The 23,064-nt window shown below is 44.5% G+C and overlaps 1 protein-coding gene and 1 non-coding gene across 5 annotated transcripts; both read left to right on the forward strand.

The window, feature by feature from the left end:
• Window positions 1–904: 904 nt before the first annotated feature.
• aebp2 (AE binding protein 2) lies at window positions 905–19,030 on the forward strand. 4 transcript variants are annotated; one of them, XM_020491070.2, is made up of 8 exons: window positions 905–1,578; window positions 4,470–4,695; window positions 5,185–5,292; window positions 8,388–8,574; window positions 9,018–9,160; window positions 14,363–14,430; window positions 16,058–16,171; window positions 16,988–19,030. In XM_020491070.2, the coding sequence occupies exons 1-8, from the start codon at window positions 1,073–1,075 to the stop codon at window positions 16,998–17,000; spliced, it is 1,365 nt and encodes a 454-aa protein (XP_020346659.1). In that variant the 5' UTR covers window positions 905–1,072; the 3' UTR covers window positions 17,001–19,030. The 4 variants fall into 4 exon arrangements, with proteins under 4 accessions (XP_020346659.1, XP_020346662.1, XP_020346660.1 ...); XM_020491073.2 differs by having other exon boundaries at window positions 9,036–9,160; XM_020491071.2 differs by having other exon boundaries at window positions 4,470–4,686.
• A 113-nt stretch (window positions 19,031–19,143) lies between these two features.
• Window positions 19,144–19,274, forward strand: LOC116375342 (small Cajal body-specific RNA 14). Its single transcript, XR_004211093.1, has one exon.
• The last annotated feature ends 3,790 nt before the right edge of the window (window positions 19,275–23,064 follow it).

The raw sequence follows: 23,064 nt of genomic DNA on the forward strand, positions 1-23,064 counted from the left end.
TGTGGTCCCTGTCTGTAGCACTCTGTGGATATGTGGGTCTGGTTCCATTCCACTAGTTCCAACCCTTTCCATGCCTCCTACCCAGTAGTTCCTAATCCCTACCACCTTATGTATTTAGTAAGGTCCCGTTAGATACTCTTCTTGGGGTCCACTGAATACCAGTCAGTGCAGACATTCCATTAAGTTCCAGCAATGGAGTCCAACTTGCACTGGACACTGGAATGGTCTCTTGAATGGCAATGCCTGTACTTGAAGAATCCATCACAGTCCCCTACCATACTTTAACAACAGAGTAAGACCTGGAGGTCATGAAGAATCCATCACGGTCCCCTACCATACTTTAACAACAGAGTAAGACCTGGAGGTCATGAAGAATCCATCACGGTCCCCTACCATACTTTAACAACAGAGTAAGACCTGGAGGTCATGAAGAATCCATCACGGTCCCCTACCATACTTTAACAACAGCGTAAGACCTGGAGGTCATGAAGAATCCATCACGGTCACCTACCATACTTTAACAACAGAGTAAGACCTGGAGGTCATGAAGAATCCATCACGGTCCCCTACCATACTTTAACAACAGAATAAGACCTGGAGGTCATGAAGAATCCATCACGGTCCCCTACCATACTTTAACAACAGAGTAAGACCTGGAGGTCATGAAGAAGATCAAATATATCCGCTTTGATGAATTTGCATTAAAGTCTAGGCTTTAGGCAAAAATGCAATTAACATGGGCTAGAATTGAGCACAGGTATGGTGGTAAGAATTGTTTAGATTTATGACTGGAATGTGTTACTGGGTGATGATTGACTTCAATTAAAGGGAAATATTAGGGCAAATGTTGTGTTTCTGGAACACTTGTTTTTACATGTATATAAACCATTGTAACAATAGTTCTCTGAAACACGTGGAACGGTCCACAATGTGGGGGGCTACGTCATGGTTATGCCTCCTCCCCCAGCGTCCCCGTTGAACACCCGTGGTGAAGCAGCGCATGCTATTGGGAGGAAGAACCAACTTTGTGGGGTAGCCTACAACACAAAATAGCTTACTACGCGCTGTGAACATGGCTGCAGTTACAACCAAAGGTACCGAACAAGACTCCACACCGACAAACGAGCAAAATGGAACATTGGACAAAGGAGAAAATGGGAATAAGAAGCAGGGCCCCGCAGACTCGAAACAGGAACCGGGTGACAACAAGGACGGACCAGAAATGGACGTGAGCAACCGAGACAGCAAAGAGGAGAAGCATTCAGTCGCACTAGAAGTCGCAAAAGAATCGATTTTGTCCACGGAAAATTGTAACAAAGAAGAACCGGCCTGTGAACTGTCTGAACCGGTTAAAAGTCCCGTGCAGGGAATCCCTGCGAGCAGCACCGAAACCGGGGAGAGCATCGTGGAGCTGAAACAAGAACAAAGAGAGGAGAGCGCGTCCTCGCCTCCCAGCTCAGACAAGACCAAAAGCGAGGAATCGACGGAGAAAACCGACCGCGGTATCAAAAGACGGGCCAGTGTGGAGATATCATCCTCGGATGGAGAACCTCTCAGTCGAATGGATTCGGAAGACAGGTCTGTGGATTACTAATACCCGACCAAATGTTGAATACAAAGCAACGCAGCAATGTTGCCAGCCCACTCCAACAATGATTCAATTTTAATAAGATGTTTACGTTTGCTCAAGCTACATTGTTACAAGTTACTCACTATCCTTGCAATTATGTGGTGTGATATCTCTGTATTTTGCCAAACAGCAGTTTAGCATAACAATCGGGTTTGTTTTGCTACAATGCATCAGCACCCAATGCGCAACTATGCGTTATGGGCAGTTGACATGCATAGTTTTAACCGATAGTTGAATAGGCCTAAGTTTGCCTTTAGTTTACAATGGAATGGTTCCACGCTGCACGTACACCCGCATCTGGACATCCTGGCCATGTATGGCCTTGCCACCACGATGCTCATTGTGTAATACATCGCTACTATGAAACCACGGTCAAAAAGAGACGCACCAGCAATATGAACATTTCAGACTTGATTTTTATCTTGTGAACAAATTCAGTGAGTTAAGTAAGATTTTCCAAGTTGGCATGTATCCTTGACAAAAGCATGTATCCTTGAAAGTCCCATGAGTAATTTCACAGGTGTAGCACTGAGACAAAGAAACGAATCACTCACTAACAAGCCAACCAACAGGCCCCAGCTTTCATATGAAGGGTGGTGTTTAGTCACAGAGCTACTTCTAACATATCTATACACACACTCTTACAGACGTGTCAACTGGCTCACTGTGGTCACACAACACTTCATCGCCTTTTAGTTGGTTTGGCCATGTGGCTGGGAGGTGACTAGTTACAGGATGTCTGTGTTGAGATGAGTCCTTTACACACACAGGTTCTCACCCTCATGCACACGAGCGAATCTCTCACACACACACACACGTCTTTCTGAGATATTTAGATGTGTACCCAGAATTCCCCATTACAATATGTGAAATGGCCCAGATGGAACTTCCACTGCATCATAAACTAGTGCAGAAGAGAGAGTGAGTGAATCAGTTCATAGTTGTTCCAAATGAGTAATGCTGTATGCAACTCACTGCTCAACTCTGTTCCAATGCAACTTCAAATAATTTACTCTGGGTTATTGCGGCCCACCCAAAGCAGTGAGTTTGCCGATCTGATTGTCCCAACTCTATGGCGAACTCCAGTTACGTGTGTATGTCGTTGAAACCCGACTCGTTGTGCATGTAACAGTCGAAGTCAACACACAGACATAAACTATAGCATGAGGCATGCTAAAGTCCTGTGTCGATATAGGGTCCTATCTGCCATGTACTCATACTACACACAGATCTGCCCCTGTGCACGCCGTCTGAATATCACTGGACGAGCCAACGGATCAGAACGATATACACCTTTCCTATTCAAATGGAAGCAGAGAAATCCATGATTTCACACACACCCCGATGTCCACCCTTTTCCTTTTGCTACTAGAATAGTGGAATAATTCCCCCTTTCCTCGGTCTGTAGTCATGCGACGACCTGTCGAGGGTAGCAAACAAAAGGAAACCCACTGAGCACAAAGGCTGAAGTCCCTGTGTTGCTTCGGGAACTGAAGTGTAGTATCTGAAGGAGAGAGGATCCGATTTCCCCCCCCCCCATTTCCCCCCTCAACCCTCCTGTCGTGGTGCGTTGCTTTGTCTGGCCGGGGCAGAATGGCCCGTAGTAAGAAAGGAGTGAATGGAGGAGAGAGCTCTGCTGTTTGGGCAGCTGCATGGTCTCACTGTAACTTTTGTTCCCCTTCTGGCACTGAGGACCTCAGGAACAGAGCAGGGGAGCAGCTGGAGGCAGGCAGCCTTACGAGGTGTGTGTGTTTGTCACCTTCTCTTCATTCAGTCCAACGTGGTAGCATTACTGCGTCACTAATGCTCTCTGAGAAGCTTTGTGTGGGTGTGAGGACTGAGAGGGATACTTCTACATCTCTAATGGCATGAGATTCAAATCCGCCATGACACCCTCACATCCCTCCTTGTAGACCAGGCATACGAAACTTCATATGCCCCAGAGAAGTGAACACACAGACATAAACTATACTAATGGTGTGTTTATACCATGTGCCGACACTGCTCAGAGCTGTGTTGGCACATGCTATAAACACAATATATCACCATGATTTAGTGACTGAGGCTGTCCAAACCTATGACTAGAACAGACCGCAAGGCGCTACAGAGGGTAGTGCGCATGGCCCAGTACATCACCGGGGCCAAGCGTCCTGCCATCCAGGACCTCTATCAGGTGGAGTCAGAGGAAGGCCCTAAGAAGGCCAGTGACTCCAGCAACCCTAGTCAGACTGTTCTCTCTGCTACCGCACGGCAGGCGGTACCGGAGCTCTAGGTCATAAAGGCTTCTTAACAGCTTCTAACCCCGAGCCATAAGACTGCTGAAAAGCTAATTAAGTGGCTTTATTTCCCCCCCCCCTCTCGTGGTTTATCTATGCGTAGTCACCTTACCCCTACCTACATGTACATATTACTTCAATGACCTCGACTAACCTGTACCCCCGCACATTGACTCGGTACCTGTACCCAATGTATATAGTCTCGTTATTTTGTTGCTCTTATTTTTTTAAACTTTATTGAGTAAATATTTTCAACTTTTTCTTAACTGCATTGTTGGCTAAGGGCTTGTAAGTAAGCATTTCACGGTAAGGTCTACACTGTTGTATTCGGCACGTGAAGAATAACATTTTGATTTGTTTTGTAGTGCAACAGATCTCTGTGCTGACCCCATCTGTCACTGTCCCTCCCCCTCTCACTGTCCCTCTCACCTTCCCTCTCACTGTCCCTCCCCCTCTCACTGTCCCTCCCCCTCTCACTGTCCCTCCCCCTCTCACTGTCCCTCCCCCTCTCACTGTCCCTCTCACTGTGCCTCCCCCTCTCACTGTCCCTCTCCCTCCCTCAGTATTAGCAGTACTCTGATGGACATGGAGAGCACAGCGTCCAGCGGGCGCTCCACACCTGCCATGATGAATGGGCACGGCCCTGCCACCGCCACCCCGTCGGTGGGTAAGGGTGTGGCATACACCTGCTGCTGGGACCAATGTCAGCTCCTCTTTACCACCAGCCCAGACCTGGCTGAGCACATCAGGGGCGTGCACGTGGACGGACAACGGGGAGGGGTATGCAGTGTAGGAAAGCAACTTCCTAAATCTTCTGTCCTCCTGCCTGCTCACCATCTCCTCTTCTTTCTACATCTCCTAGTTTTATGCCTCCACTCATCTTCTCCTCTTCCCCCTCTTCTCCACCACCACAATCCTGTCTTCACAATATCAATCCCTTCCACTTCTCCATCTTGAAGATAATCCAAACATCCTGTGTTAAACTAACTACAGATGAAAAGTACTGCTGTACATTATAGACTCTGGCTGTATAAAAGACAGCTTGATGTTTTATCTCTCTTTGAACTTTAGGTTCAGAGAGGGGGCGGGGGTCAGTTTATGGAGGCTTGAGTTTCTAGGTTCTTCTACTAACTACTACAATTCTCGAGGATAGTAGGATTTCGTGGGACATTTAGTCTCTTACATTGCATCTTGGGTAACTCATAAGAGCTAGGTTGCGAGTGACCTGTGAATATATATATATATGTGTGTGTAACAGTGTTGCTGTCCTCTCACCAGGTGTTTGTGTGTCTGTGGAAGGGCTGCAAGGTGTATAACACCCCGTCGACCAGTCAGAGCTGGCTTCAGAGACACATGGTCTCACACAGTGGAGACAAACCATTCAAGGTGAGAAAACGCCCTCCTTTCTTCCATTTCACTGTCACACACATGACATCTAAGCACTGACTCTGCAAACCACATCCTCATGTCATGGCAAACTCCAAAGTTGTCTAAACAAAGTTATTGATACCCCTTGACTTATTCCACATTTTGTGTTACAACCTGAATTTAGAATGGATTCGTTTGTTTGTTCTCTCACCCATCTACACACTACCCCATAATGACAAAGTGAAAACATGTTTTTATTGAAAATGAAGTACAGAAATGTCTAATTTACAGAAGTATTCACACCCCTGAGTTAATGCATGTTAGAATCCGCTTTGGCAGCGACTGTAGCTGTCTTTCTGGGTAAGTCTCTCTAAGAGCTTTGCACACCTGGATTGTACAATATTTTCACATTCTTTTGTTTTATTCTTCAAGCTCTATCAAGGTTTTGGGGATCATTGCTAGACAGCCATTTTCAAGTCTTGCCATAGATTTTCAAGCCAATTTATGTCAAAACTGTAACGAGGCCACTCCGGATCATTCAATGTCATCTTGGTAAGCAACTCCTGTGTATATTTGGCCTTGTGTTTTAGCTTATTGTCCTGCTGAAAGGTGAATTTGTCTCCCACTGAACCCGGTTTTCCTCTATGATTTTGCCTGTGCTTAGCTCTGTTTTGTTTATTTTTATCCTAGTCGATGACAAGCATTCCCATAACATGATGCAGCCACCACCATGCTTGAAAATGTGATGTGGTTCTCAGTAATGTGTTGGATTTGCCCTAAACGTAATGCTTTGTATTCAAGACATAAAGTTAATTTCTTTCCGACATTCTTTGCAGTTATACTTTAGTGCCTTATTGCAAACAGGATGCATGTTTTGGCACTATTCTGTACAGGCTTCCCTTTTCAGTCTGTCAATTAGGTTAGTGTTGTGGAGTAACTACAGTGTTGTTGATCCATCATCAGTGTTCTCCTGTCACAGCCATTAAACGCTGTACCAGTTTTAAAGTCACCATGGGCCGGCCTCCTGGTGAATGCCGGAGCAGTTTCCTTCCTCTCCGGTAACGGAGTTTGTTAGGAAGGACGCCTGTATCTTTGTAGTGACTGGTTCTGTTGATACACCATCCAAAGTGTAATTAATAACTTCACAATGCTCAAAGGGATATTCACTGTCTGCTCTACCAATAAGTGCCCTTTGAGAGGCATTGCAAAACCTCCCTGGTCTTTGTGGTTGAATCGGTGTTTGAAATTCACTGCTCGACTTAGGGATATTAAAGATAACTATGTGTGGAATACAGAGATGAGGTAGTCATTCAAAACTCATGTTATTAAACACAGGCCACGCAACTTCAGTGATTTAAGCACATTATTATTCCTGAACTTATTTAGTCTTGCCATAACAAAGGGGTTGAATACTTATTGACGCAAGACATTTCCGCTTTCATTTTAAATGAATGAATTTGTGTTTTTTTTAAACACAATTCCACTTGGACATTATGGGGTATTGTGTGTAGGCCAGTAACACCAATTCTCAAATGAAGACATTTGAAATTCAGGCTGTAGCACAACAAAATGTGTGAAAAGTTTAGGGGTGAATTCTTTCTGAAGGCCCCGTACCTGCTGTATGTACACGCCATGTGCTATAGGTTGTTCTAGTCTTGGAGAGCATTATAATCATTCTAACACAAGGCACATCTGTCACACACTATCCTGTGTAAAGCTAATGCATGATATTATTCTGAACGGTTCCATTGAACAGTGGTTCTATACTAGTTTCCACTACTATAACCTTTTGAACTTTCATTGAAAAGGAAATCACCTAGATTTCATCAAATCGAAAGACCAATACTATTATTGTATACAGTTGAAGTCGTAAGTTTGCGTATACTTAGGTTGGAGTCATTAACTCGTTTTTCAACCACTCCACACATTTCTTGTTAACAAACTATAGTTTCGGCAAGTCGGTTAGGACATCTACTTTGCATGACCGAAGTAATTTTTCCAACAATTGTTTAAAGACAGATTATTTCACTTATAATTCACAGTGGGTCAGAAGTTGACTGCCTTTTAAACAGCTTGGAAAATTCCAGAAAATGTAATGGCTTTATAAACTTCTGAAAGGCTAATTGACATCATTTGAGTCAATTGGAGGTGTACCTGTGGATGTATTTCAAGGCCTACCTTCAAACTCAGTAGCTTGACGTCATGGGAAAATCTAAATAAATATTTTTGGAGAAATGTCCTCTTGTCTGATGATACACAAATAGAACTGTTTGGCCATGATGACCATTGTTATGTTTGGAGGAAAAAGGGGGAGGCTTGCAAGCCGAAGAACACCATCCCAACCGTGAAGCATGGGGGTGGCAGCATCATGTTGTCGGGGTGCTTTGCTGCAGGAGGGACTGTTGCACTTCACAAAATAGATGGCTTCATGAGGCAGGAAAAATATATGGATATATTGAAGCAACATCGCAAGACATCAGTCAGGAAGTTAAAGCTTGGTCGCAAATGGGTCTTCAAAATGGAAAATGACCCAAAGCATACTTCTAAAGTTGTGGCAAAATGGCTTAAGGACAACAAAGTCAAGATGTTGGGGTGGCCATCACAAAGCCCTGACCTCAAACCTATAGAAAATGTGTGGGCAGAACTGAAAAAGCATGTGTGAGCAAGGAGGCCTACAAACCTGACTCAGTTACACCAACACTGTCAGGAGGAATGGGCCAAACTTCACCCAACTTATTGTGGGAAGCTTGTGGAAGGCTACCTGAAACGTTTGACCCAAGTTAAAAAATATAAAGGCAATGCTACCAAATACTAATTCAGTGTATGTAAACTTCTGACCCACTGGTAATGTGATGAAAGAAATAAAAGCTGAAGTATATCATTCGCTCTACTATTATTCTGACATTTCTCATTCTTAAAATGAAGTGGTGATCCTAACTGACCTAAAACAGGGTATTTTTACTAGGATTAAATGTTAGGAATTGTGAAAAACTGAGTTTAAATGTATTTGGCTAAGGTGTATGTAAACTTCCGACTTCAACTGTATGTAAGTGCTCTTGTGTAAGATATCTACTAGTCTGTATTCTCACCAGTGTTGTCTCTGTTTCCATCAGTGTGTGGTGGGGGGTTGCAATGCCACGTTTGCCTCCCAGGGGGGGCTGGCGCGCCACGTACCCACCCACTTCAGCTCCCAGAACTCCAACAAGCTGGCCAATCAGGGCAAGATGAAGGAGGATTCACCTTCGAAAGCGGGGCTTAACAAGAGGCGGAAACTCAAGAATAAACGCAGGAGGTCTTTACGTACGTATCCGAGAAACACGCACATATAAACGCAGCATAAGTCTTATTATCCTTGTGGGGGACCTAAAATGGATTTCCATTAAATCCTATTTTCCCTAATTGTTCATTTAATTTGAACCGTGAACCTAAACCTAATTCTAAAATAGTCTTTGCCCTCTGGGACTTTTTGGAATTTCTGGTACCCGCGAGGATGGTAATCCAAGCGCGCGCGCACAAATGCAAGCATGCGTACACATACACAGATATGCAGGCACACACTCAATTATACAAACAATCAACCATGTACTCGCTGATCAGGTTGCCTGGCTTTCAAACCAAGCGTCTTAACCAATCGGGTGGTGGGAAACGTTTTGATGAATATCTACGAGGGTCAGATCCATCTGATTGGCTAATCACCTCTGACCTATGAACCTCAGTTTAACGCTCCCCCTCTCTCACCCCAGTGTGTTCTGTCCCTCCAGCACGACCTCACGACTTCTTTGATGCCCAGACCATGGATGCTATCAGACACCGGGCCATCTGCCTCAACCTGGCTACACATATAGAGAGCCTGGGCAACGGACACAGTGTGGTGTTTCACAGCACGGTTAGTAGTAGCACACACACCATCACTGTCGTCTACCACAGCATGGTCAGGGATCCAGCTGCAGCAGACCATGCAGGGTCCTGCACACACACACTGTACTTCACTGTTCAGACAGCAGAGGGCGCAGCAGACCTACAGTATTACGGTCTCCGCTGTATAGAGGAGTTTGTCTTTTTACATTTTTTATTACCTTTTTATTTAAGCTGGGAGTCACGCTGAGACCACGGTCTCTTTCGCAGATGAGGCCTTGCATGAACACATCGATTACACAACCATTACACTATTAAACATATCTATCTGTACACACGTCAATTACACAATACACGACAAGTAAATCGCAATAATATGAAACAAACACATTCTTCAGTAAAAAGGCTCTCTAACATCTGCCCGAGTTTCCCTAGAGGCACCAACTCTAACTTTAAGGAGTTTTGGAGATTATTCCACGAGGCGCAATAAACTAAAAACAGATGTACCTAATTGGGTGGAGATTGAAGGGCCCTCCAGGGTTAGACATCCCTGGGTCTGGTTACTTGTCAGTCTGAGGTTTAACAATGAGGTAAGGTATGATGGAAGTTTATGCAATAGGGCTCTATAGACCAAAAAAAGAGAGCGCAATGCATCGATCTACGAGACTTCACAGCGGGCCAGCCTACAAACTGCAGTGATGTGTACGGAACCTATCGCCCGTAACAATGCACTGTGTGCAACGGCTTCAGTACCGTGGTAGCAGCGTTCATATAGACGATATCGCCATAGTCAATAACCCGGAATGAATGTTGACAGGATGATTTGTTTTTCTGCTATTTAACGAGACAGGAACCTGGCCCTATAGAAGAAGCCTATTTTAATTATTAATTTCTTAACTTATTCATCAACATGCATTTTGAAAGAGAGCTTTTCATTAATCCAGATGCTCAGATATTTATAAGAGGGGACACGATCAATGAGGGCACCATCCAAAGTATTACGGGTGTCACAGTTCATCAAACCCATGGTTTGGTAGGTTTTTTGGGGTTCACGGTTCAGTTTCAATACAGCAGGGGAAAATGAAGTTCCATTCACAATATTCCTGTCATTCTGTTGTGGCAGGATTGTTATTTTGGTCCTCAAGTTTCCACTCTGATGCTGCACTGGTCACCTTCTGGGAGGTGGGAATGTATTCGTTGTTTAGTCATAAATAGCAGTTGGACGCATTCATGTGATTTGAACTGGTTGAGAAACGCCAGTGGCTAATGGCCTACAAGCTCTATCAACCATAAACTAAAAAATGCATGTAAAAAAAATACATGTTTTTGTTCCGCAAACCACAATAGATAGCATTTTTTTTTATAAATGTTTTGTTCCATTTAACTGCCAAATGCTGTTAGAGGCCATTTCCTTAGCAGGTGACGTCCGTGGTAATCATGTGGGAGAAGTGTGTGCTTCAGATCATTGACAAGTTTCCCACAAGTAAGTACCAGTTGGAGGGCCATTCAAGTGGGGTTTTCCCCAGTCGTATGTGGTAAATTCCCACTTGGTTATGAACACACCATGACACGGTCTCCTTCAGTGCCCTGATGCGCAGTTGTGATGCTCATAAAGGGGCGTGTCTGTAGCACGGTACATCTCCTATTCCAGGGTAATGTGATGGGCTGTCACTGTGAAGTAAGCGCAAGCCAATTCATTCTGAACTTCGTTTTTGGCTTGCTTATATCGAGCGGGTACAACCTGTTTGCTTAAATTGGTGCTGGAGGGAAGTTCGCAACGTGGCTTAAAAGCACTTTCACAAGGCGCTGAAACCTCCCTATTCTCAATCACCGTGAATCGGCGCATATCCGTGGTTATAAAGCAAAGACTGTAAAACGAATATAAACATAACCTACCTATCGCTCTTGTAATTTCTTTGTCCCGGTCAGAATCAGCTGCCACGGAATGCTTGAAATGCAGAGGTGAGACGATGTGTTTCTTTCTGTCTTGCTCCGTGTACTTGGGTGATGTCGGAGTAAATGTGTCAACAACATTTGAGGTGTTGGCAGCGGCGTAGGCTATTTCTGTTGAGCGTGGCGACATACGGTTAACGTTTTATCACCAAGGTTCTGTCCGTCTCCGTTTAATCTGCTGGGAAGCCTAAAAGCTCCTAAACTGGAGATTTAAACGATTGTTGATGATCCTCCAGTTCTGATTCCGTCTGCATAGGTGCTCGTTTTAACGGGATAGCCTGAAATATTTTGTTTCAGCTCAGATTTTCTCAAGCGGCATAGGCCCGCTACGCAGCGTATGCATAGCCTAAAGACGTAGTTTTTTAAATGTTGTATTGTTGTTATTATGTAGTCATTCGGGTTCAGTGCGACCGAATCGAGGTCCCTCGACCGAATGGTTCGGTACCAATAAGTGTACCATTACACCCCTACAAAGTACTTATGCATAAGTCTTCTGATTTTTATGTGATTTGGAAAAGAACATGTCCTTGGTTTTACCTGCATTATTAAGTACCAATGTCAGCTCAACAAATGCTTTCGGGGGGGAATAGAGGCAGAGCCTGGTCAGTTGTGGGGTTAATGGCATACACCACAGTGTCATCTGCATACAGGTGAATGTATTTTTTTACAGATACATTATATTGTTAACAATGTGAAAATAACCAGAGCAAGAATCCATCCCGTAGGACTTTGTGTGAGGAAAACCTGATTTAACACCATCAGTAAATAGACACTGGATACTTTTTACAGCAGCAATATGTAACTTTTTAGGTGACCCAACCAAATTCACATAGAAATGTGAGTTGTGGATCTGTCATTCTCGTTGAAAGCAAGTCGACGAAGTGGTACATCTATGTGCTTTATTTCTATGCTTTCCGCTAAGTTGAGTTTTTTTGCGTCTTACTTTAGGTTTTGTACAACTGCATCAAACAACTGAAAATACAATGTTTTTGGTTATGGTGAATATATTTGACAGTGGTTTAGATGGTACAGTGATTCTCTACACTTTGGTTACATGCCCCTTTAATGAAACTGCTAATAAAGGAACTGAAATTAGGCAAACTTAGAATTTTAGCAATCAGGAAATGGCAGAGCGGTTTCTGCGTAGTGCATATTTAAATCATTTTCAAACCAGCTACACGCAGCCTGGAAATAGGGCGCTAATTATTTAGGTCACACGCGTCACCATCTTTTGAAGGTAGAGTATGTGGGCCACTTTCCAGACCTTGGGGACGTCACCAGAAATAATTGTATGGTAAAACGTGTTAAAAGATTCTACAATCAGAAAACTGCAGCAAGAAAGGATCAAGTAAATCAGCCCCAGTGTTGTTTTTGTTTGTTTCTTTTCAGTGATCTTCCTCGTGGCGTCTTGCACATCACAGGTAGAAAGTTGTTGAAATGAAAACAAAGATTCACTAGAAGTTGACGGAACTTCCATTGAGCAAACTAGAGGCTGGGAGAGGGGCAGGCATTCGACTGGCTCCCCAGGGTCAATTAAACCACCATTTATTTCAAATAAAAAGCCAGCTGAGATTAAATGCTGATTTAAAAGCATCACGATCTCATTTTTCTCAGTAATAATACCAGAGTCTGACACAACTTGTTTTCCAAAATTGACGTATTACCAGCAGTCTGGTTTAAACTCTGAGTTAGTGTGTGCAGTATTGAGGCCTGCGGAAAATGAAGTGCCCAGCCAGGGAATAACAGACTCCCATGCCCCTTTTTAATTCAACTGCTAATAAGGGAACTGCCAGCAACCCTCCCACGAAACACACTGCTCTGACGTACATGCCAGAGTCCAGACCCAGCCAGGCCTGTTGTTGGAGCCGCTTAGAAAACAGACCCCTACGCCGCTCTCTTCCCTCACCCCTCCATCTCTCCCCTACACATGCAGTTGGAGTGCTTCTACCAGTATTATCTCAGAGAAATCAAGAGAGCGAGAGACGGCGTAGGAGCCCAGCAGTTGCCTGACGACTCCAACTAAATTCTTCCACTGCTCTGTTCACTTCAGTCTGAGACTGCCATCATTGAAGTAGTTTGTGGTGATGTCAAAACAGTCATCAGCCATTTGGATTGTCTCTAATCAGAGTATCAAAGCCAATTACATTTTCAAAACACTGTTTTATCCACGTGTGTTCCCAACCCATCAATTTCTGGGAACAATCAGAAATTGTCGGGGAGATACTCTGATCCAGACTCATTGCAGAGAAGAAATTGACGGCCGTGGGCAGTCCGGCAAACCCAGCAGGCCTTGTCTACGCCAAAGCTATAAGCAAATAAAACCCAGCAGGCCTTGTCTACGCCAAAGCTATAAGCAAATAAAACCCAGCAGGCCTTGTCTACGCCAAAGCTATAAGCAAATAAAACCCAGCAGGCCTTGTCTACGCCAAAGCAAATAAAACCCAGCAGGCCTTGTCTACGCCAAAGCAAATAAAACCCAGCAGGCCTTGTCTACGCCAAAGCAAATAAAACCCAGCAGGCCTTGTCTACGCCAAAGCAAATAAAACCCAGCAGGCCTTGTCTACGCCAAAGCAAATAAAACCCAGCAGGCCTTGTCTACGCCAAAGCAAATAAAACCCAGCAGGCCTTGTCTACGCCAAAGCAAATAAAACCCAGCAGGCCTAGTCTACGCCAAAGCAAATAAAACCCAGCAGGCCTTGTCTACGCCAAAGCAAATAAAACCCAGCAGGCCTTGTCTACGCCAAAGCTATAAGTAAATAAAACCCAGCAGGCCTTGTCTACGCCAAAGCAAATAAAACCCAGCAGGCCTTGTCTACGCCAAAGCAAATAAAACCCAGCAGGCCTTGTCTACGCCAAAGCTATAAGCAAATAAAACCCAGCAGGCCTTGTCTACGCCAAAGCTATAAGCAAATAAAACCCAGCAGGCCTTGTCTACGCCAAAGCTATAAGTAAATAAAACCCAGCAGGCCTTGTCTACGCCAAAGCAAATAAAACCCAGCAGGCCTTGTCTACGCCAAAGCAAATAAAACCCAGCAGGCCATTGTTCCTACCACACAGGGTGTGTGTGTAGGTTTAGCGGCTGGACTGGCGTCTTCAGGCCAGTGAGGTAAGTGTTAGTCTGCAGAGTGGGAGGGAGGACAGATTGACTCTGGCTCAATTAGACTGGAACCAGGTGTCTCATTCCTTTTACTGACTTGCCATCAGCATCAGACCTTCGGTTAGGGATGGTGTGTGTCTCCAGTACAATGTTGTTGTCTTGACTCTCTTCTTCTGTCTCTAGGTAATAGCGAGGAGGAAGGAAGATTCTGGGAAGGTTAAAGTCCTCCTCCACTGGACTCCCGAGGACATGTAAGTTGCCCTCTTCTCCACCCTCTCTTCCCTACATCCTGCTCTTCATCTCTCTCCTGTTGGCAGACACAAGGCCACAGTCCTCCTCTCACCTCGCTCCCTTTTCTCTCCTGTACTACTGGCAAGCAGAGGGTTCCCCTCTCTTCCTTCTCCTCCCCTCCTTCTCCTCCCCTGCTCTGTAAATGTCAGCAGGCGTTTAGTGGTGGTTAGACCATGTCACCGCACCCCACACAAACACACACAGGAGGATACCTAGGCTAGCGTCTCCTCCATCCAGAAGGGTCAGTGATCTGGATGGGTTCCCTCATCTCATGGGAGCTACCCTGTGGTCTCTCTCTCTCCATCCCTTCTTGTAACTCTTTCTCTGCTCCTTTTGCCCGCATCAGTGGCCCAGTTTAGAGCATTAAGGACCAAGCGCTCGCCTGTCTTTCCCCCCTGACTAGCATAACAGCTATCCTAACCAGCTACGTGCATTTCAGACTTGAATATTGTAAGTTAGCTATGTAGTTAGCATAGTATATTATCAGACAAATTATTGAAGGTAAAGGAGACAAGGAGAGGAAGTCACTTCAGACTATTGAGCCCCAGCCCTCCTCGTCATTAGTCTCTCAGCTCAACTCTGCTCCGTCTAAAACCCCTCTCCCCGAGAACTCATCTCTGATAGAAACAACTTTCTGGGTCAGGAAACGGGCTAAAAGCCAAAACGACACTCGCTTTCGCGGTACATGTCCAAAATAAACCTCTCGTTGGAATTTTTGGGAGGAGGAGGAGCAAGAGACGTATTGCAGCACTCGTTTCAGAAGCTGTGAGGGGTTTTTGGTTAAGAGTTGGATATGTCTCTCTAAGGACCATGTTGCTGTAAAAGCAACTGTCACCCACACTACCATGGAGAATGTCTAACAGATGTTGTAGTCACTCCTACTGTAGCTCTCAGCTACAGGGTTACAGCAGCACCCTATGTACACAGTCCTCTGTGCAGCGAGCATTGTATTTGCTGTGATTTTAAACCGTAACAGGACACGCCTTGCCCTCTCGGTCTCCTACCATTTTATTGGGTGCTTTTCTGCTGTTTTTGTTTTGGCTCTGTCTACTTGTGTTCGTCCCTTTGCAAGTGTACGGTCGCCTCTCACTTCTCCATTTCTTTATCACCACTCTCTTCTCCTTTCATCCACTATCCAACCCTCTTTCTTCCTTTCCTCCCCCTGGGGCTTTCATCTGCCCCTCTCTGAATCTGTGATCTATAGCCAAGCAGTCTGCTAATGATGAACCAAGCACTGCTCATTCACATCTCCCCAACACTCTACCCCGGGGTGCTTTCCTGGTGACGCTCACAGTGGCAGGAGTAGAGGGGCCCAGTACTGGTATTGATCCTCTCCCATTGTTTCCCACGGATAACACCTAAATACACTGTTAGACAACGCTTTAGGAAGCATGCATGTGTACCACTGCAATCTCTTCTTCTGCAATCCCGTTTCTAAGCTGATGCCAGTCAGACACAAGCTTAGAGGCAACGGAACCAATTGCAAGACTGGATTTGTACTGACTCATCTCTTCCCCCTCTATCTCTCTCTCCTCCTTCCCCCTCCTTTTCTCACTTTCCTCTCAATCTCTCTATCCCTCTCGCCAGACTTCCTGATGTGTGGGTGAATGAGAGTGACCGGCCGCAGCAGAAGACCAAGGTGGTCCATCTCTCCCAGTTGCCCCAGGACACACACGTACTGCTGGACCCCAACATATACAGGTGTGCGTGTGTGCGTGCATGCACTGGAGGGGGGGGGGGGGGTGTAGGTTGCCAAATCTTGAGGCAGAGACCATTAGGGCTAATCATTAACTCTCCAAATAGTGTGCGTGCCTGTGGACGTGCACATAACTCATACTTTGGTTGAATCACAACAGCAGCAATGTGAGCATAGCTACCACAGCCGGTGTGTTTTCCTAGACTCAGTACTGGCCCAGTGATCCCCGGGGGCCAGTGCTACTCTGTTTACCCAGCTAATGAATGATGGCTACATTCTGCCTGTAATAGATGGCCATGCAGCACAGAGCTAAATATGAATGCCCAATGGCTGTGGAGAGATGTGATCCTGAACCCCACGTCGGCCTTGCGTGCTGCTTTCGAGTTTGTATTACCTAGAAACAAAATCTCTTTGTCTTTCCTCACTTGTATTCTTCCAAGCAGCTTTGTAAATGCTTTATAGGCAAAGTGAAGAAGGTTCCCTGAGGAATGGTGAGAGGAGGAATCCTGACATGCATGCCATTCAGCAGGGGCAGGTTATGGTGTGTTGTCGTTGTGATTTGTGTGTCAGGAGTCGTCTGAGAAGTACAGCTTTCAAGATTCAGGAATGATGTGTCTGCTATTTATTTCCCCACCAGGTGGCGCCAGTCACTGTTGTCAGCCAGTGGAAAATACTGCGCTGTAGACGATAGAATGTAAAACATTCTGTGTATGTAGAGGAATGCTTACATTACACAAATGACTGTGGGTGGAGGTGGACTGTGTTAGAAATCATGATATGCATAACTGTACACTAATGTAAAGTGCTGCCTGTCGTTACAGGATGTTCTTCTAGAGACTAAGAACAACCAATCAAGAGACTTCGAAGGAGCCTGCCGATATCACCTCTCATAGGAAGTCCCTATGTCATGTCTTGTCTTGTCTGGACAGGAGTGAAAACCAGAGATTTCAATACCTCTTATTTCCCCCTTTTTTCTTGGTTCAATTTCTGCTTTTTTCACTTTCTTTTCTATGTCAAATTCCTCCAAATGACAAAGTGAATTTAGTATTTGTTTTTAATGGTTTCTGAAAATACACTGTACACAGTAGTGTGTGGACACCCCTACAAATTAGCAGATTTGGCTATTTCAGCCACACCCATTGCTGACAGATGTATTACATTGAGCACACAGCCATGCAATCTCCATAGACAAACATTTGCAGTGGAATGGCCTTACTGAAGCGCTCAGTGACTTACAACATGGCACCGTCATAGGATGCCACCTTTCCAACCCTGCTAGAGCTGTCATGGTCAGCTGTAAGTGCTTTTATTGTGAACTGGAAATGTCTAGGATCAACAACGGCTCAGCCGCGAAGTGGTAGGCCACAAAAGCTCACAGAATGGGAGCGCTGAAGCACATAGTGTGTAAAAATCGTCTGTCCTCGATTTCAGCACTCACTACTGGAGTTCCAAACTGCCTCTTGACGCAACATCAGCACAAGAACTGTTCGTCTGGAGTTTCATTAAGTGGGTTTCCATGACCCGAGCAGGTGCACACAAGCCTAAGAAGCATTGGCTGGTGTAAAGCTCGCCGCCATTGGACTCTGGCGCAGTGGAAACGCATTCTCTGGAGTGATGAATCACGCTTCACCATCTGTCAGTCTGACGGCCAAATCTAGGTTTGGCGGATGCCAGGAGAACGCTACCTGCCCAAACGCATAGTGCCAACTGTAAAGTTTGGAGGAATAATACATTTTTCATCGCTAGGGCCCTTAGTTCCAGTGAAGGGAAATATTAACCCTAAAGCATACGATATGTGCTTCCAACTTTGTGGCAACAGTTTGGGGAAGGCCCTTTTCTGTTTCAGCATGACAATGCCCACAGCGAGGTCCATACAGAAATGGTTTGTCGAGATCGGTGTGAAATAAGTTGACTTGCCTGCCCAGTGCCCTGACCTCAACTCAATCGAACCTTTGGGATGAATTGGAACGCCGACTGCGAGCCAGGCCTCATCGGCCAACATCCGTGCCTGCCCGACCTCACTAATGCGCTTGTGGCTGAATGGAAACAAGTCCCCGCAGCAATGTTTCAACATCTAGTGGAAAGCCTTCCCAGAAGACTGGAGTCTGTTATAGCAGCAAAGGGGGGGACCAACTCCATATTAATGCCCATGATTTTGGAATGAGATGTTCGACGAGCAGGTGTCCACATACTTTTGGTAATGTAGTGTAGGCCAAATGTATTATATACTAGGTGCTAAACATTTGAGCCATTAGGTGGGTGCTTTTGTAAGTTTAAGGTAGTACAACTAGACTACGAGCTTAACAGCCCAGTTACTTGATGTTGTAGAGACCTAGTTGCATTTTGTAGAGAAACTTGTCTTTGTAAATACTCCTGGAGATTGGTAATATATTTTTATACCTGGAAATTGTACTGTAGAGGATTTATTATTTCTGCTCCAATGTTTTTAAAATGTTTTAAACTGTAATAATTGTACATAATGCAATAGGAAAATAGTTTTGACGGACGATATCAATTCCTTATTATTTCTTCAAAGGCTGTTTAAGTACACCCTGCGTTTGTCTGACACTAGCTAGGTAACTTTTACCCTCGTAGCTTCTGATGGTCACGACGACGAGGAAGTTGTAAGGCGTATGTGTTTATCATTGTGCTGCTGGCAATAGACAACAACAGTATTAACCCCTCTCCAGTCTTCTGTCAGACTGGCTAGCTGACCTCTGCATGTTAGTGTCCACAGGGATTAGAGACGATCATGTTGAACTATACAGTAGGACTGTTCTTCACGGTCTGTCTGAACATCTATAGAGGTCCATTTATAACGTGGCAACACGGGTCTTTTGAAATAAAATGTTTTCAATTAAAAACCTGTTATCTCTTATAATTGCCTCTGACATGAGGCAGTGGCTTGGTGGACCAGGGATTAAGAAGACACTGCACTATATTCAAATGGGTTGTCGGTTCGAATCCCGCGGAGACTGTGGTTGTTCAGTTCAAATTGCAGTACTGAGCAGTGTACTGTTGACCATGACACCACACAATAGTGATACTGGTGCTCACCGACAGGACCTAGCAAGTTATTGGGCTCCCTGTGCGATGGTTCCATACACATTCTATGGCTTGGTTGGTAGAGCATGGTTCACTGTCTCTCTGGCATGGTTGGTGAGTGCTGTTCTGGGGTTATTCTTTAGCTGGTTCAGGCTGTGTACCAGGCCTGTGTGTTGATCCAGAGCAGGGCTGTTGTGGTGTTTGGGAGGAATGCGGGGGCAGTAGGGGCATCTCGGACAGATTTGTGAGCGTATTGCGGACGGACCTACGACACACCCAATAAAAGTCATCCTACAGCATCGGCTGTGTGCGTTGTTGAACGCATTTCATTTGGACAGGGATGTGACGCATGTCCCAACACACACGACCGTCCACAGTGAACTGAGAAGTCAGATTAGATAATGTTATTTACATCTAGGCCAAGTGCAACTGATAATTGAAGTGATCAATGACCGCTGACATCGCCGCTGGAATATTGAGGTATGGAACAACAAAACATTGATCAAAAACAATATTAGCAATATCAGTCCACTCTGAATCCACTCTGGGCCTTACAATAACATCATGAATCCTCCAGGCTAGCGCTAATCTATCGATCATTTTTCACCAACTGACAAGATCTGGCATTAGGTTTGTTAGTGTTACATGATAAATGTCATCTGGTGGTGACTGAAATCCGTAGACACAAAAATATGAATAGAACACAAACAGATGAAAGCGGGTTATGCTTCTGCCGACGTGCCAGATTCCTACTGAGAATGTATTGGATCAATCACTTCTTTATGATCCAGTATATTACTTGCTAGTTATCCAACAACTTTTGACTTGTCGGGTGCAAGTTGGGAAGGAAGAACAATTTTAAAAAAAAAATCCCTTTCCAGATTTTTGGCTATGACTAGTACTGTCGAGATCAAGAATTTAGGTCTTATATCAAGAGCAAAGGCAATAACGTAGAACCCTAAAATCAGTTCTGGGATCTTTTTCTCGGCCTCCATTCCAAATGGCTTCAAAATATGAATGCTGGCAGAAAGCATTCAGGGTCGAGTTAGTCTGGAACCGTTTCTTCTCTCTCCCTAGAAAGATCCTAGTCATTTCATTATTCCGTAACTATGGCTGTGGTGATAAGGTCAGCTGTGGTTTGCAGTAGCCTGAAATTCTAGAATAGTTATTGGGGGGAAAAGCGTGAGCCACATAATCCAGAGTGGTTTCGGGTGATGGACAGTGGTCACGGATCTAGTCTAACGCAGACGCCAGCACATTGTAGCCTCTTGTAAGGCAAAGTGGACCAAATGTGTGGCTCATTCTGTGTGGGTGTCACTATTCATCGTCAAGATCATAATCCGACTAATTTCATCAACACTCATTGGAAATCTCTTCGGCTTGCAAACCTCCCCCCCTTTCCTCCAAACATAATGATGGTCATTATGGCCAAACAGTTATATTTTTGTTTCATCAGACCAGAGAAAATTTCTCCAAAAAGTACCATCTTTGTCCCCATGTGCAGTTGCAAACCTTAGTCAGGCTTTTTTTATGGCGGTTTTGGAGCCGTGGCTTCTTTCTTGCTGAGCGGCCTTTCGGGTTATGTCGATATAGGACTCGTTTTACTGTGGATATAGATACTTTTGTACCTGTTTCCTCCAGAATCTTCACAAGGTCCTTTGCTGTTCTGGGATTGATTTCCACTTTTCGCATCAAAGTACGTTCATCTCGAGGAGACAGAACGCATCTCCTTCCTGAGCGGAATGACGGCTGCGTGGTCCCATGGTGTTTATACTTGCATACTATTGTTTGTACAGATGAACGTGGTACCTTCAGGCGTTTGGAAATTGCTCCTAAGGATGAACCAGACTTGTGGAGGTCTACAACTTTTTTTTTAATGAGGTCTTGGCTGATTTCTTTTGATTTTCCCATGATGTCAAGCAAAGAGGCACTGAGTTTGAAGGTAGGCCTTGAAATACATCCACAAATTATGTCAATTAGCCTATCAGAAGCTTCTAAAGCGATGACATAATTTTCTGGAATTTTCCAAGCTGTTTAAAAGGCACAGTCAACTTAGTGTGTGTAAACTTCTGATCCACTGGAATTGTGATACAGTGAATCAAGTGAAATAATCTGTAAACAATTGTTGGAAAAATGACTTGTGTCATGCACAAAGCAGATGTCCTAACCGACTTGCCAAAACTATCGGTTTTTTTAACTAAGAAATTTGTGGAGTGGTTGAAAAATGAGTTTTAATGACTCCAACCTAAGTGTATGTAAACTTCTTCAGCTGTACATGCATACACACACATGTTGTACGCTCACACACACAAATTCATTATCTTTCGGATTTGATCATTAGGGGTATTTTTTTTACATAAGATTCACGAGCTCTGTGATTTATCAAGCAGATTGGATCTTATTAGCCAGCTGCTCATAAATCATGATTTTGGATCGGCTGCTAATTTGGATTTGGCCATCTTAACGCAATACAGTCCAAGAACATTGTGTCGTTTAGCGATTGTGTTAAAAGAAATCTCATAAAAACATTCTCCCTTTAAATCAGATTCTCTCAAACTATTCCCCTATGGAAGGCGGACTGTTTAACTCTCCCAAAACACTTTGAGAAAGTGGCTCTATAGCTGTTAACCACTCCAAATAAAGAGAGCAAATGTTTGTGGCAGGGTTAACATGGGAAACAACACCACAGGGTTTCACTTATAGCTTGAACACGTCTTATAACTGCATCTTCCCACGGGGCCTCACAGATAATAGCTAGCTGTACTCCAACAATGAGAATGTGGTCTTCTGTGAGAAAATGGTGGTCATGAATGACATCACGGATTTCCCACAATTCCCAGAGGTGGCTCTATACTGGGGTTGTGAGTTTCTCACATTACTTGACTCATAATAAACATATAGAAAATTAGAATGTTTTCTGTCTTGTGAGTTTGCCAACACCCCTTATATGCCCATGTGGGGATTTTCTTTTACTGTGAAAAGATGCATGTACAACAAACACCATTTCATATAGTTAGAGATATGGATTGATGCTTGTTTGGACAGGATTTGGAAGATGTATAATATACACAGTGTACAAAACATTAGGAACACCTGCTCTTTCCATTACATAGACTGCCCAGGTGTCAGGTGAAAGCTATGATCCCTTATTGATGTCACTTGTTAAATCCACGTCAACCAGTGTAGATGAAGGGTAGGAGACCGGTTAAAGAAAGGTTTTTAAGCCTTGATACAATTGAGACATGGACTGTGTATGTGAGCCATTCAGTGGGTGAATGGGCAAAACAAAATATTTAAATGCTTTTGAACGAGGTGCCAGACGCACCGGTTTGTGTCAAACCCTGCTGGGTTTTTCACACTCAACAATTTCCTGTGTGTAGTTTTCTGCCTTGGCCAACGAAGAGCCCGGATCTCAATCCCATAGAGCACGTCTGGGACCTGTTAGATCGGAGTGTGAGGGCTATGGCCATTCCCCCCAGAAATGTCTGGGAACTTGCAGGTGCCTTGGTGGAAGAGTGGGGTAACATCTCACAGCAAGAACTGGCTAATCTGGTGCAACCCATGAGGAGATACACTGCAGTACTTAATGCAGCTGGTGGCCACACCAGATACTGACTGTTACTTTTGACACTTTAACACCCCCCCCACCCACCCTTTGTTCATTCATGGTCACATTGTGACCAAAGCTTTATGTGGTCCACAGACCTGGGGCTCATATACTATTTATTTTCAAATACTTTAGCTAGGCTTGACTGAACTTGCCTTGCACAATGAAAGCAATAGAATAGTCCTAAAAGTTCAAACCCCACCTGTAAGAAAGAGACCTAGGGCCTCAGTCTTGAAAGGATAGCAC

This window comes from Oncorhynchus kisutch, linkage group LG9, assembly GCF_002021735.2.
Source record: "Oncorhynchus kisutch isolate 150728-3 linkage group LG9, Okis_V2, whole genome shotgun sequence".
In the NCBI taxonomy this organism is placed as follows: Eukaryota; Metazoa; Chordata; class Actinopteri; order Salmoniformes; family Salmonidae; genus Oncorhynchus; species Oncorhynchus kisutch.

Bases quoted from the DNA above. Each gene is read 5' to 3' on its own strand.
- aebp2 (XM_020491070.2), top strand. From the start codon at position 1,073: ATGGCTGCAGTTACAACCAAAGGTACCGAACAAGACTCCACACCGACA. The intron at 4,696-5,184 runs GTAGGAAAGCAA...TCCTCTCACCAG, and splicing joins AACGGGGAGGGGTATGCAGT to GTGTTTGTGTGTCTGTGGAA. The intron at 5,293-8,387 runs GTGAGAAAACGC...TGTTTCCATCAG, and splicing joins GTGGAGACAAACCATTCAAG to TGTGTGGTGGGGGGTTGCAA.